This window comes from Poecile atricapillus, chromosome 3 (genome assembly GCF_030490865.1).
Source record: "Poecile atricapillus isolate bPoeAtr1 chromosome 3, bPoeAtr1.hap1, whole genome shotgun sequence".
Classification (NCBI taxonomy): domain Eukaryota; kingdom Metazoa; phylum Chordata; class Aves; order Passeriformes; family Paridae; genus Poecile; species Poecile atricapillus.
The window spans coordinates 50,216,485-50,231,049 of NC_081251.1; the positions used below are offsets into that span (position 1 = coordinate 50,216,485).

At 36.5% G+C, this 14,565-nt stretch overlaps 1 protein-coding gene across 1 annotated transcript in view; it reads right to left on the minus strand.

The window, feature by feature from the left end:
* MAN1A1 (mannosidase alpha class 1A member 1) overlaps positions 1-14,565 on the minus strand; it is a 141,013-nt gene that overhangs the window by 7,193 nt on the left and 119,255 nt on the right. The window contains exons 8-10 of the mRNA XM_058834785.1: positions 13,929-14,044; positions 2,796-3,015; positions 1,769-1,941 (exon numbers count right to left, since the gene is read on the minus strand). Coding sequence (XP_058690768.1) covers positions 1,769-1,941; positions 2,796-3,015; positions 13,929-14,044 — 509 coding nt within the window. The remainder of the gene's footprint in view (positions 1-1,768; positions 1,942-2,795; positions 3,016-13,928; positions 14,045-14,565) is intronic.

Sequence of the window (14,565 nt, forward strand, 5' to 3'; positions counted from 1 at the left end):
CGGAACCAAATGGGTAAAGAATAATAATAAGGAAAATGTTTCAATTGTTTATAACAATGTTATCAGTGTGGGCAGTAACAATGAGTCAGGGAAAACATCTCCTGGAGCAGGAGCAGTTGGCATTGCTGAAACCTGATGGGATGATTTCCACAAACAGCCATTGTAAATATGCCAATTAAAATCTGCCTGGGAAGATTCCAGTAGTAAAATGTGTGCCTATGGGTGGTGTTAGCAAAGAAGAAAGTAAGGGAACAGCCCTCTAAATAAGAGGTTTTAAAACCCCGATTGCTTTGGAATTAGTAACTCAGAAGCATATTGTTTCAGGACCCCAGAGCCAACACCTGAGGGAGGCAAATACAATGCCCTAAATAACTACAATCTACCTAGCTGAATACAGTGCTCAGTGCAGGTATGGAACAACTGTGAACATTCAGGCAAGAAGTTTGAGAGTACAAGCATAGTTAATATAACTATTCTTTTTTGAAAATCAGATTTTGCCTTAAATTTAATTCCTGGAGGATATCTAAGTACCAGGCTTGAAATACCCTTTTTTCCACAATGCTCAATAGCATTTGCACATTTCTGATATGATAAGAATCTATACAGTGAATAGTGAATACATTTACAGACCTTGATTGCTGTGGAGGGAGTTGGTCATAACCCAGTAACAGCTCTCTAGTAGGGTCCCTTAGGATGAGAAATTGTAGGACACAATCCTACGTGTTCTACCCTCAGAGTAGAGCAACCTTCCATAAGCAGTGGTGTAAGCCTCTCCAAGAAGTGGAGTAATCACACACTTATAGAAGCAAGAGGTATTGGGTAAACTGACAAACAGGACATTTTTAAAATAATCCTGCAAAGCAGTACCTCTGCACAAGAGAGGTCACTGAGAACAAAATACTTCAGAGCGTTTTGATTTATTTATATTTTTTTTTCATTTTTCTTAAGTACACAGAGCCAGAAAAACAATGTTCTTCAGCTTGCTGTATTTCCTATCAGATGTCTGATAATTTAGCAAGGACAACATCACTGTGAGGAGGACAGAAGAGAACTCCAGAGAAGCATAATAAGGACCCATACCTGGAGGATGAAACATGGTAAATCTAAAGCCTCCCAACCTTAAGAGTAAGAGTGATTAACTGCTGAAATAAGGGAAACAATAGATTTGGCAAGCCCACTTTTTGCACTGCAGACTAGCTGCCCTTTTGCTTGTGCCAGACAAGCACAAATAGCTAGGTTCAGCATGACTGATTGAAGCTCAAAAGCCAGTGGGACAAAAAAAATTTCAAATCTAGAAGAGATTGCTATTATTTAGGGATTTTTTTTTCCAAATAAGTTATGCTTCTTGAAAGTGACATGGTTTTATGTTTGGTACTATCTGGCTTTTGTCACCTTAATTAAAATCACCTTCATACAATTATTGAAAATACATTTCAGAAAATGCATTTCCATATCCAAGGCTCAAATCTGACATGTGTATGCACATGCAGCAACACTCAGTGTCTTGGACAGTACATCCAAATATGACCCCTAATCCTAGAAGTATTTAAGAAGGACACATCACAAGGTACCTTTCTATTACACAGTATCAGCAGTATTTGGTTTTGTCAAAATGTCATCTATTTGGCAAATGAATTCCTGGAAACATGAATTGATATCACTGATTTAAAATAAGTATTCAGTCTCCAACTGCTGAACAATGTCATTCAATAGCTCACTTTACAATATTACTAGGATTTAACAATGAAAATGTCCAATAGAACACTACCTCAACAGCTTCCCATCCCCAGTCCCTGTACTTTGGATCATGAGTGAGGCGCCACATGTACATGTAGGTCTCAATGACTTCTGGTCGTAGGATGTAGTATTTCTCATTTTGTCTTGTAGCAATGGCCTCAACACCACCATCAAATCTGAAGGCTTCTGGTCCCAGTTTCATTCCTAGCCAGTAAAAAAAAGCACAGAATAAAATAAAGGCATTAAAAAAGGTTTCAAATTATGTAACCAAATCAAACTCTCCAAATTACCAAATCAAACTAGGCTGTTATGTGGCACAAAGCCAGGTTACCTAAAACAATATAATTTATGAAAGATACTGCAGCTCCTCCTGTTTTTAATATTTTATAAATAATCTGGAGTAGGACAGAGCTGTTCTTTACCAATGCCTTAACTGGCAGCTACAGTTTGAACAGCAATGCTAACATTTGCATTCTGAAAGACTTCATGTAACTAGCAACAAGTGAAATTTTGGCTAAAAGATGAGGAGGATATTTACTTTTCTATATCAAACTGGAAAATACACTCTGGGACCTGAAATGCTGCCAGGGTTACTTCTATATGAAGATGATAAAATCCAAAGAAATTTCCTCTACAGAAATCCACTTTCTTTGTGCAATTCTATTGTTTGCAGCATTGTATCAACAGAACTGAGTGTAAAATATTCTTTTGTGCATAAAACGTGATCATTACCTATATTGGTACATAAATGAACAGAGTCCCTCTCTTACTTCTATTCAGCTATACAGAAATTGGCACCATAAAAAAAGCTTGTTAATCACTGTTATGTAACAGTCATGTCAATTACTACAGTGTGGAGATACACTTCAGGTGCACAGAAATTATTTATAAAAAGAGCAGCCATTTTAAAAGTTACTTTTAAAGCCAGGCAGCATTTGCTCAGAAGGGATAAACAGCTCTCACCTTGCTACAGTTTTCATTCAGCTTTCTGCTGAAGCACCAGTGGCTGCCTTCATGAAGGCAAGCTGTGCAGCTGAACTCTACAACATGGTACTCACGTGTACGGTCATAGGATTCATGGCAAGTCCTGGCAATTTCAGCACCCAGCTCGATGTGATGGCCTGTCTTGTCACTGGGTGCTCCATCTGCTCCCAGAGCAAACATGCCTCCAGCAAAACAAGTGAGGTGTCCCATCTTGTGTTCCAGCAATCCGCCCTTCCACTCGGCAATGTACGTCAGGCCCCCGCTTGACTTTCGGATGAGGTGGGTCTCTATGGCCTGCAGAAGGACATGATCTCAAACCAAAGCCCATTTGGTAAAGTGCAAAGGACAAAGCTGTCTTGTATATTGGTTGTTTTAGCTCTGTATTGCCTTTGCTCATAAAATGCAATGGATAATATGAGCTTGCATACTTCAAAGTGCAGACAAACCAAGGCAGATTAACACACATCAGTAATGGTGACTAATTTTGCTTCAGCTTTGAGCAATTTACAGTTTTATAAAAATGGGTACGTTTTATAAAAATGTTGGAAAGACATACAAAATACACTTCAAATTTTAAATTATTTTATTTTTTTCCCTTTCTACATTAAACAGTTTCAGGTAATTTAGCTTTCAACAGTAATTTAACTTTCAATAGTTATTAGCCATCATTTCATCTTTTGTACTTCCCGTTTTAATTCTGACTTAAAGGAGGTCGTTATTGATATAATTTCATGTAAATTATATGCAGTCATAACCCATATTCAAAACACTTAGTCTGTTCAGTGAATGATGTTAGGCCTCTGACTCTAGATGGCATTGCCACAGTCCAATGGGTTTCCCCTTCCAAACTGAAATCCTGTACTTATTTATCAAGAGCAGGGTCCCACTGAGATTTCTGGGGAAAAAAACCTAAGCGGAATAAAAATACACAAATCTAGAGGGAACTGAAAGTTGGTGATGTTAGCAATGTATGGTCACTAATGACAAAATCCAGGAAGGCAACCTTCTGTTGTGGCAGGAACAGAATTAAAACATCAGAGGAGATGCAGAAGAGAACATTAATTAGAAGCCCACAAAGTAAGGTATTACTCTTTAAATGCTAATGGAGAAGAGATGACTGTCATGCATTGAGTTATCCATTAGTGCTTTAGCTGATTTCTGTTGAAATCATAAGATCCAGAAACAGTACTCAACATGCATTATACAAGAGAAAAACAATTAAAAGATATCACTACAGACAACCGTTAACAAAAAAGCCAGGATTTAAAAAGAAAAAATCATAAAGAGAAAGTAGTGATTGTAATTACTTCTCCCCATTTAAGCATTTGTAAAGGTTGTTCCTATAAGCATGAAAAAATCCTCTCTAAATTAGAAGCATCAGTAGAATAATTGTACAATTTTTACATATTGGTTTGTTTTTTTTTTTTTCTGCCAAGAATGTCACATTGAAAACTATACTTTGTAAAGCACTTAGTAAGGATGTTTTCTGTCCAGATCCAGAGCCACTATTAGCTCAGAAAATTCCTCAACCCCTTGTTTCCACCTTGATTGTATGCTTTTACCACTAGGTACCTACTAGAAAACATACCTAAATTTTAAAGAATAAGTAAATAATAAAAAATCCTGTGCTTTAAACAAATTCTGCTTTAAAGAAATCCTTCATAATTTAACCTATAAAAACAGGAATTAGATGTGAAAGGGGAAAGGTGAGAAAACACACAACAGTTTTGTGGAAAATAACTTTCAGACTAATTGGGCATTCTAACAACCAGCTACCTAAAACCAAGTTAAGAAAGAAAAAACTTTAATGACATTTCATTTAACCTTTCAGCATGGTATCTCCCATCTCACCAGAATAACAGTTTTAAAAATAGGCAATAACTCTATTGGTCACTTAGCTGTTGGGTCAGAATTTATTTAAAAAGAAAACAACTATAAAAATAGATTGATAACTAAATTTAACTATGCTGAATTTTTTTTTAAGTAATGACTGAAAAACAGAATGAAGCATTACTGTATCTGACCAACATAACAGCAATGATGCACTTTTGAACTACATTAACTAGACCAGAGCTGATTCTTGTAGTATAAAAATGGATTTTGTGATACCAATTAGTGTTGGTAAGGTTTTTCCCTTTTAGCTCAAGATTAAAGTGCAGGCTGAAAAAGGATGACTTCCAAGAGTTTTAAAATTATTCTAACTGGCGTTAAGAAACTAACAAATTGATGTTGATTGATACCAAGAATGTCACAAAATAAAAATATATTTCCAATTTAAGTATTCGTGTTTAGTAAAGCAAATCATCTCTGTTTTATAAATGGGGCCTATTAAGAACTAGTATATATGTCTATTAAAAGTTATTTTAATATGTAACCATCTTATTTAAAGCTATTTTTATGAGGTAGTTATTAGATATTGACAGACTCTCAGATTGCCTTGTCATGTTTTGTACAGTCCTGGGTCCCTGAGTGCTAGGTAATACCTATACCAGTGTCTGTGTCTTTATTAATGGCATGCTAGGTGTCCCTATGCATATTTACCTAGACATGGAATGTGAAGTTTAAGAGCACAATAGGAAGGAAGGGCTACATTCCCATAGGGGAATGTTCCTTGCTTTCTGCTTCTTGCTTTGGGTGCAGTTCTGGCACGGAGATCAAGTGAGTAAAACAAGTTATCATAAAAGGAGTGTGGTGACACTCACATAAAAGTGAGTGTTATCATATGGAATGTGGTGACAAAGATCCACACAAGTGAAAAGCTGTTTGGGTACAATTGGTTCTGAATTTCATACTTAAAATAAACTTATTTCTATTTTTGATATAATTATGTATCCATTTCAAGGGACACATTTATTTGAATTGCAGGTCAATTTCAACTTGCTCCCCAACTACAAATAATTCCTTTCTGCATTGTTTGCAGATCAGGTGGAGGAATGTAGCACCTCTCCTGTGAGGAAGAGCTGATGAAATTGGGATTGTTCAGTCTGGAGAAGAGGTGGCTTTGGGGTGACCTAATTTCAGCCTTCCAGTACCCAAAGGGAGCCTACAGGAGAGATGGAGAGGGACTTTTGCAAGGGCGTGCAGTGACAGGATGAGGGGGAATGGCTTAGAACTGAAAGAGGGTAGGTTTAGATCAGATAATAGAAAAAAGTTCTTTCCTGTGAGGATAGTGAGGCCACTGGAACTTGTAGCCCAGAGAAGTTGTGGATGCCCTATCCCTGGAAGCTTTCAAGGTCAGACTGGATAGAGCTCTGAGCAAGTGAAAGGTTTCCCTGTCCATGGCAGGGGGTTAGAATGAGATTGTCTTTAAGATCCCTTCCAATTCAAATAATTGTATAAGTCTGTGATATTTATCACTATAGAGATTATTATTTCTTACTAATGTAATTAATATTCTCAATATAAACCAATATATGGTGTCTGAAAGCAATCAAAAAAGCTAGAAGAATGTGGTCTTTGATTAGCTGAAAATACATTACTGATGGATAATTGGACCTGGTACAGCTTTAAGTAAATGGAAATTTAATTTCATTTCATTGTAGAACGTATTTCTGCAATTCAGATAGTAATTTCCATCAAGGAAGGGTAGAGAGACAGTACTAAAGAAAAGGCTGGAAAGAGAAAAAGTAGCTACAAATATATGTTACCAAAGGGAGCAATAGCAGTTGCTACCTGGGAGTGGAAAAAAAAAAATTTGAAACAAAAAATTGAGACAACCTGATTTGAGGCTGTAGTGGACAAAAAAAAAAAAAAAAAAAAAAGAGAAGGAAACTAAAGGTAAATAAACATTTTACAGATATTTAAAGAAATAAATTTACTACATGTAAAGCTGGTATGGCATACAATATGTCATGGACCCATAAGCTCTTAGAGCCAGAGTAAACTTTTTATGGCTGATACAGCTCCTGGCAATTTTTCTTTTTAAGCTTTTACCTAAGGCTCTGCTTACAGACCTCACTGCAGTAAAGCCTTCAGCCAAATTACTTTTTTCTCCATCTTGTGGGAAATTATTCCTTCGATGCAACAACTGTATAAATGCTTGAGCACTCAATTAGAAAGAGTCCTTTTTACAGTTTGAATTGTGAATCAAGTGCTCCTTGCATTACTTCTGGCATCTTACTCATGAGTTTGCATGTTAAAATTATGCCCTTGCCTATCTGCTGCAGTGAATGAGACATTAGGAATTGTTCCAACTACAGGATTGCATATTGCATGTTTGTGTAATCTCTGTTATTGACAGCATAAGGGAGAAACTCTTCAGTTTTTCCCAACCTGACTTCCTCCCCTTCCTGCCCTCATTGTTAAGGAAATATGCTTTGTGTTCTCTGCTTATTAGCCTGTTCCTTAACCTATACATTATACTGCCAGTTCTTACCCTTGCAAAAATAAGCAGAATTAGACCCTCCTAATAAATAACCATTCTTTTTCATTCAGTTCTTCTTCAAGGTATTCATACATCTTAAATGATGTCTTCACCACCCCCTTCAGTCCATCCCTGACTTGATTTTGTGGTTGCAAAGTCCTTCATTTACCCTCTGAGTTATTTAAAATGTATTGCTTATAGGGAGACACAGAAGACCCAGAACTGAATCATCTCACTGTTCAAATGAGTTAAAAACTAATTAATAAGCTTATTTGTATAGGTGTTCTCTTGGTGGATTACACTGACAGGTAACAAAACATTGAGATGCCTGCAGAGCACAGGTAGAGGCTTCTCAGGAAAAATGAGCTGCTCCTCAAGGCTGCTCAGGTTCTAAATAAACATGTGCCACAGAAGTGTTAACTCTGCTGAAGGAGCTAACGCATAACAAACCTCAAACGGAAATGTGACCCCACAGTTCTGCTGCCTCTAGCTCTTAGGCATTTTACCTCTCCTTTTACAGTATCTTCTTAATTATGATTAATGGATTTCAACGATTACTGCTGTTTTAATAAAACCCAGGTGGTTTCATTTCCTGCCTCAAGATGTCACTGTAGTTGGAGATAAAACTGCCCAGCAAGACAGTTCCATATTCCATACCTTAATAAATTTCAAACTTCAAAAATATGATTATATTTTCAAATTTCAAGGGTTTATAATGTCTGTTTTGGGGATAATTACAACTCTGCAGGCGTTTTCATAACAAAGCACCATAAATTATCTCTGTTCAAACTTTTAATATATTTTTCTTCCCCTAGGAATTTTCATAAACGGTATTTTGATGATTTGAAGCAACAGTGAGGATGAAAGAGAATTCTGCCATGTGTTATTTCCAATAATTCAAAGATGTATAGTGTCAATTGCTCACTTATTTTTTTTAATATTTACAGCTTGAACCAGAACATTTTATTACTTTGAAACAGCACACAGCAGCAGGTCAGGATTACTGTGGGTTTACATTCTGTAAGTTTCTCAGTAAATTGTCTGCTTTCTTGTTACTTAGTTACTTCCCTTACATTTTCTCTGTTTAGTTGATCTAATGGAGTAGATATTTTTCTTTCTCAGCCTTCACCATTAATAAAATTTATCCTTTATTGAGCTCATTACAAAAGGTTTATTGCTGGAATAGGAAGTTCAAGCCCTTGTTACAAACAATTTAAATACTTATGCCAAACAAAAGTAGTGTCTTATGCTGAGGTCCTCACTGCTTACTAAACGGAGTTCTAATAATCAAAAATGAAATCCGAACACAGATCTTTAATTTGCTTAAACACAACATATAAGAAACATTTTGGAAGCACCAAAGCACTTCTTTTGGATTTTAGACATATTATATAGACAAGTAATGAAATATGAGTGCTTATAATGGAGGTACCTAAATTTTTAAAAGGGAAATCATTGGCAAACATTTAACTGCTGTGATACATATTCATCTGATCACTAAAAAGATGATTAAGTTCTAGAGGAAAGCTGACTATTTGCTTGTGTTTGAAAATCACTATTTTTTTCCCTCTATAGATGTATCAGTCTCTCAGAGCACCACTGCTCTACCTCTAAATATATTAAATGTTGTGTGGTACCAGAAGGATAAATTTATTCATATTTTAAAACAGTATTGATGGTCTGGCATGAATCAAATCAAGTCACTATCAAAATGTTACGTTGTGCATGTTCTGAATACTCTAGGGTATCTGCTGATTCTGACAAGTTGTTTTTTTGCTATCAGACAAGGGGAGGGAAAATAGCACGACTGCCCTGAAAAGAGCAAAGCCATGAGCAAAACCCATACAATTCCTCTTTAGACTTTCCTTGTTAAAATCCTCCTTAAAAAATCCTTGTTAAAGTCTTCTAACAAAATTAAAGCTTGCTGCTTCTCCTGACAGTCCATAAATAAGCAAAAATTTGAATAAATACTTTATCTGGTCTGAAACTTAAGACATTGTGAGGTTATCAGTAAATTATTAACAATTTAAAGATCTGCAGAAGCCTGTCTTTAGCCTTGATGCTTTCTGTGAGCACTTGTAGAGAGTCTCAAAACTCTTGCTGAGAGGGAAAATACAGTGAAGAGAATAACAAGAAGCAGCGAGTCTCTGGATGTTCTTGTCTGCTAAGTGTAATGAATCTTGTGCTCCTACATAGAGCAGCCATACTATCGCTGTGTGCACAACACCAGTGCAGCTGGGTGATAAGTATTTTAAACACGACAGCTGACAAAACTGCCTGTTTATTGATTTTAACACATTGAAGTTACATTCAGTTAACTTGCCTCCCGCCTCCCACACCATAAAAAACCAACCCAAAACAAAATATGCAGTGGGAATGCTGGCTACCAAATGTTTCATTCTAAGATGGGCTGCTAATGCAGCATCCTGCCTGTCCTGTTTCTGTATTTTCTTAAATGTCAAGAAGTGCTCAAGTATTGAATATTCAAGTCATTAATCACTTTTAGCTTTACCCAGTATGACAAACCATTATATTTGAGTTGTTGCAGCTCTCTCATTGTCCACATCAGTTATGCAGTTTTCAAGACCACTACAATCACAAAGCAAACCACTATAAGCAGCTTAATGGAGACTGCAGTCAGCACAAACCAGCTACCAGACTGTCATCTCATTTAAACAGATACTCACGAAACTCCAGAGATGAAAAAGGCCTATCTACCAATATCATGTTTTCAATTTGCTAACAACACTTCGTTTTCCCTCTCCTTTCAAGGAGAAAGGTGTCTCCACAGGCTTGCTTTATTTATCTCAAAGGCTGAAATCAACAGCTCTGAAAAATATTCACTATTTAATGCTGACAGTTAAATATACCCTAAATCCCCCAATCAAAATCAAAGCTTCTTTTGGCTTTTAGACATGTTTTAGACATATAAAACTTTGTGTTATAGTTGCACACTATCAACTTTGAGTATATATCAAAGTTAGTCTCCAAAGTTGGCCAAAAAAATTTAAACCCACTCCCTCCCATAAAGTAATTCTATATATTTTCTGTCTGAATACTCAAAATTCTGAGGCCAAAACTTACTTTTGATACACACAGAAGTTTACTGCATTCACGGCATTGCTTAATTGTGCAACCCAGCCTAGCAGCAATCTCTGAAATGGTGTTGAAATCTGGCAGAGTGGCTCTGGCACTGCTTCAAAACATGTGTTTCTCTTCTGGCCATTTCCACTGTTTCCACTTCCATGTGCTATGTTCTGCAGAAATCACTTCTTTTCTTGTTAGGATCATCTGAGCAGTTGTTACCCATTAAGAAAGAATAAACAGTCTCAATGTCTAAAAGTGAGCTAGCTACTCTGGCTCAAGGTAAAACTGCAGAAAGCAGCTGCTTTACCTCACTGAAACCACAGGGCCACCAAGGGCTGCACTGGACTGAGCTGCTTGGGAAGTGCTGGTCCTCACCTCACCTCATTTTCCCTTTTCCTGTGAAGTTCTTCTGGGGTGAGTTACCATTCTCTCTACCTCTAGATATGCCACTTCTCTAGAACTACACTGAGAGGGGGATGAAGGCAAAGTCAGAGAGAGAGAATAAATATATATATAAAATGCAGAAAGATTGCAGAAATGGCCATAAGTAAATGTAATGGGAAAACTTGGGAAAGATATCTGACCATCAGACATCAAGAGACAACCTATTTGCAGGAATAAAGGGAAAATTGCCCTTCAGCTTAGAAAATGAGGGCTGACACATTTAAGAAGAGAGGATTTGATGCAGTTGCTTGTGACACTGCTGTTGCTAGACTAGATACAAGTGAACCCACAAGGTTCATTTTTGCTCTAAATTATCATGTTCTCTTATAAACCTACTCAATTGTGTCTCAGAGATCAGTTTTTTAACTGAGAAGAGTGAGATGGTTCTTGTCCTGGATACTTGAAAAGACTGATGGATTATTCTATTGGCAGTTATTGCCTCAAAATATAGTTAAAAGCTGAATACACATTTATTCTGTAACTAAATATTGCATGCTATCCATTAAACCAGTTTAGGAAGATCTCTTACTTCATGTATTATGTGAAGCAGGACATTATTTGTATTACTTTTCAAAAGAGAAAAAATAACTTACATTAAAAATACATTCACTTGTCTTTTTGTGTGAATTCTACAATTTATGAATCCCTCTGATGGCCTTATACAGTCATACTACGTTCTGGTATTCAAAACAAGACTATCTTGATCCCTTTTCCCACTAGAAATAAACTCTTTAAATAGCTTCAGCCATATATGCATTATCATGGCAAGCAGAAGCAGTTTTTAAATCTAGTGTGACATCTTAGTTATTGCTTTTAACTTCAGCCATTATATAATCTATAGGTGATACAAAAATTCTAATGGAAAGCATTCCTTTTTTTTTTTTAATATGATTTATAGAACAATGTGAAAAATAACCCCTAAGCTCTATCTAAATAGATTTCGGCTTTTCACAGTGAACTATATAACTCACCATATATTTTCATTTGTGGTTTCTGGATAGCAGAAGGTATTGAATTAAGCATCAAACCTTCACATCACTCTTTCAGAATCTGGTGGGTATGTGCTGGACTGAATGGCCAGGAATAATCATGCTGTTCCCTTTGGAGTAGTCTTAAAAAGATTCTGAGAGCACTGGGGGAAATTTCTCTAAGAAAATACCAAGCAGACCCAGAATGCCCAAACTCTGCAGCCTTAGTCGTAAAGAATGACCGCAGCTTGCACAGACACTTAAATCAGCTTTAATTTAGATAAGTAGTGGGTCGATAGCAATGAAGCCAGTATCAGGATAGATTTCAAATCAGGATAGTTGATGAAGAACCTGGAATCTCAGTGGGGCCCACTCATCCTACAGTTTCTGTGAAGCTGACACTCTGCTGCTGCTTTCTGAACAAGTTACTTTTTACAACATCAAGTTGCAGCTCCTAATGCTGCATGTACACTTCCAGCTCTGGTACAGATGTACCTCAGTACAGAAAACAGACAACAGGAATACTATCGATTGGAAAATACTGGAAATAGCAACAGCCAGCAGCATAAGGAAATCTGGTTTTAGTCAGGTCTTCTCAAACACTAACATTCTGGTCAGACATGATGCTCGGACTGCTTCTGAGCTAGTACTACTAAAAAACATTAAGAAAATAGGTACTTTAAGTACAGCCGTGTGCAGCAGAGCTGAGACCCTGTCATTGATATTGTCAGGTTCAGTGATGCTGCTGAACAGGTGATTCTGCTCCTCTAGCTGAAATCTGGGCAGGGAGAACCGGTCCTGTAATGTGGGGGCTGTCACCACTTCTGCTCCCTGCTGGAACCTCAGTAAAACCTTGATGTTTCAAACCAGCAGAAGTAGAAGGCTAGAAGCAGCTTTGAGCTGCTTCAAAATGTCTTCTGTGGTAAGATGAATTGATAATTTCACACACTTTGTTCTCTCTGTTTGGCTGCCAACCCAATGGCTGAGCTATTACAACAGCACTGTTCTTATGTTATAGCCTCAAATGCACTCAAATCTAATTTAAGATCCACCTTTTGCTCTGAAGTTGAAACCACACTAGCAGTGAAAATGAGGCTGACTGCATCCAAATCTGCACTTACAAAATTAAAGGCAAGATTTCCTTAGCAGAGGATACTTGGTTGTCAAATTTACAACCACCAGAGATCACACCCTCCCTCAGATCTTCACACTTGACTTTCCTCTCTAATGAAAAAAAAGATGGTTGCAATAAGCAACCATGGTTGTTATTTTTTTAATGCCGCCACTTTTTGTGTATGGGAAGTAAAAGGAGACTTATGACTTCCCTAGGGACAGTGTGTTTCCAGATATATGAAAGAATAAGCAGGTATTGCTTAGCATCTCAAAGCCTTGTCTGTAGAGGCACTGTAGATACACACAGTTAATAAGAGATAAAAGTCCTGGCCCTAGACAGCTTCCAGTCAAAACAGATGAAAGGATGGTGAAAAAAAGAGAAGTAATATTATCCTCTTTTTTAATATATATCTATATATATGAAACCAAAGAACTGAGAAAATAGGGCATTTTCCCAGGACTGGAAGGAAAGCCTGTAAATATGAATTTAAATGGAATACTTCCCAAGTCTCAATCTGGTGTCACAAACCTATTATTTCTCCTAAAACAGCATATTAAGGAAATACCATAAATAACAAAGCAAAGTGCAGACCAGCAGGATCATAAATAGAATACCATAAAGAAATGTAAGTATGAAGAGCTCTGATTTTATAAAACTTTCTCTTGTGTCCAATTGGGCTGTTTTGGAGAAGCTGACAAATATATGCTCTTGCACCAAAAAGCCATTGTGAAACAATAGCCCTATTTTAATTTCTAATTATCTACCATAACACATTGATCCACGTGTGGACCACAGTCAAAACACTTCTTATGGCTGAAATACATGAAAGAATTGAATACAAGAGAGGATTTCCCTCCTGGATATAAAGGAAAAGGACAAGACTAATACATATCTAGAGAAGACTCAGGAAAAAGAGTAGAACATCAGTCTGAGAACTACTTGTAGGTACATTTTTTGTTGCTTATTTTATACTTTTCTCCTCCAGAGACAATTGACTACATTGCAGTAAAAGAAATAGTTATATTTCAAAATTCTCCCCTTTCCCACAGTATCTGTATTCCTTTAGCACTTCTGTTTGAAGAAGTCTTTTTTAAAACAGAAACTAATTCTTTAAAAAAACACCCTGTGGTAGCAAATACATAAATCTCTCATATTGTCCTCAGAGCCTGTCTCTTTAGGATTATCATTGATTAGATTATTATGGAAAGGAAGATTTAAATGTTTTATTTACCTGAACAGCATCATAATACATTTTCTTGCCATCTTCATCTGTCTTGTCTGACATCAGCCATGCCTTGAGCAGATATTCATAAAAGCTATCCCCAAGCCCTCCAATAGAGACATGATCTTAATAGGGAAGAAAGAGATTGAACAGCAATTTCATCGTTAGCCAGGACAATAAAATACAATTACAGTTTGAAACAATGTATTTAATGATCTATTTCTACAACATCTTTAATAAATATAAGCCTGGAACCTCAGGAAAAACTTTACTGGTATATACAGAAAATTATTTCTTTTATTGCTATATTTTTAATTTAGCTAAAATGCCATAGTTACTTAATATCCACAATATGCCACAGGAGATCATGGCAAAGAAAAAACAATTTATATGTGTCCATTCTAATTCATGTAGTCTATTCCATACAAAACCATGTCAAACTAAGTTTTATTTTTATTCTAAAAAGGTAAAAAGATAGAAAGTGTTCTCTAATTTGGTAACGGCTTTCCCTTAATGTGCAGGCATTGCTCTTTTAGTCACTAAACTTCCATTTAAGTCAGTTCATATAAAAAGCTTTTAGCTCCTTACTGCAGAGTTGAATTTCAAGTTATTTAGTGGTATTTAAAAATGCTGAGCCATATGTTTA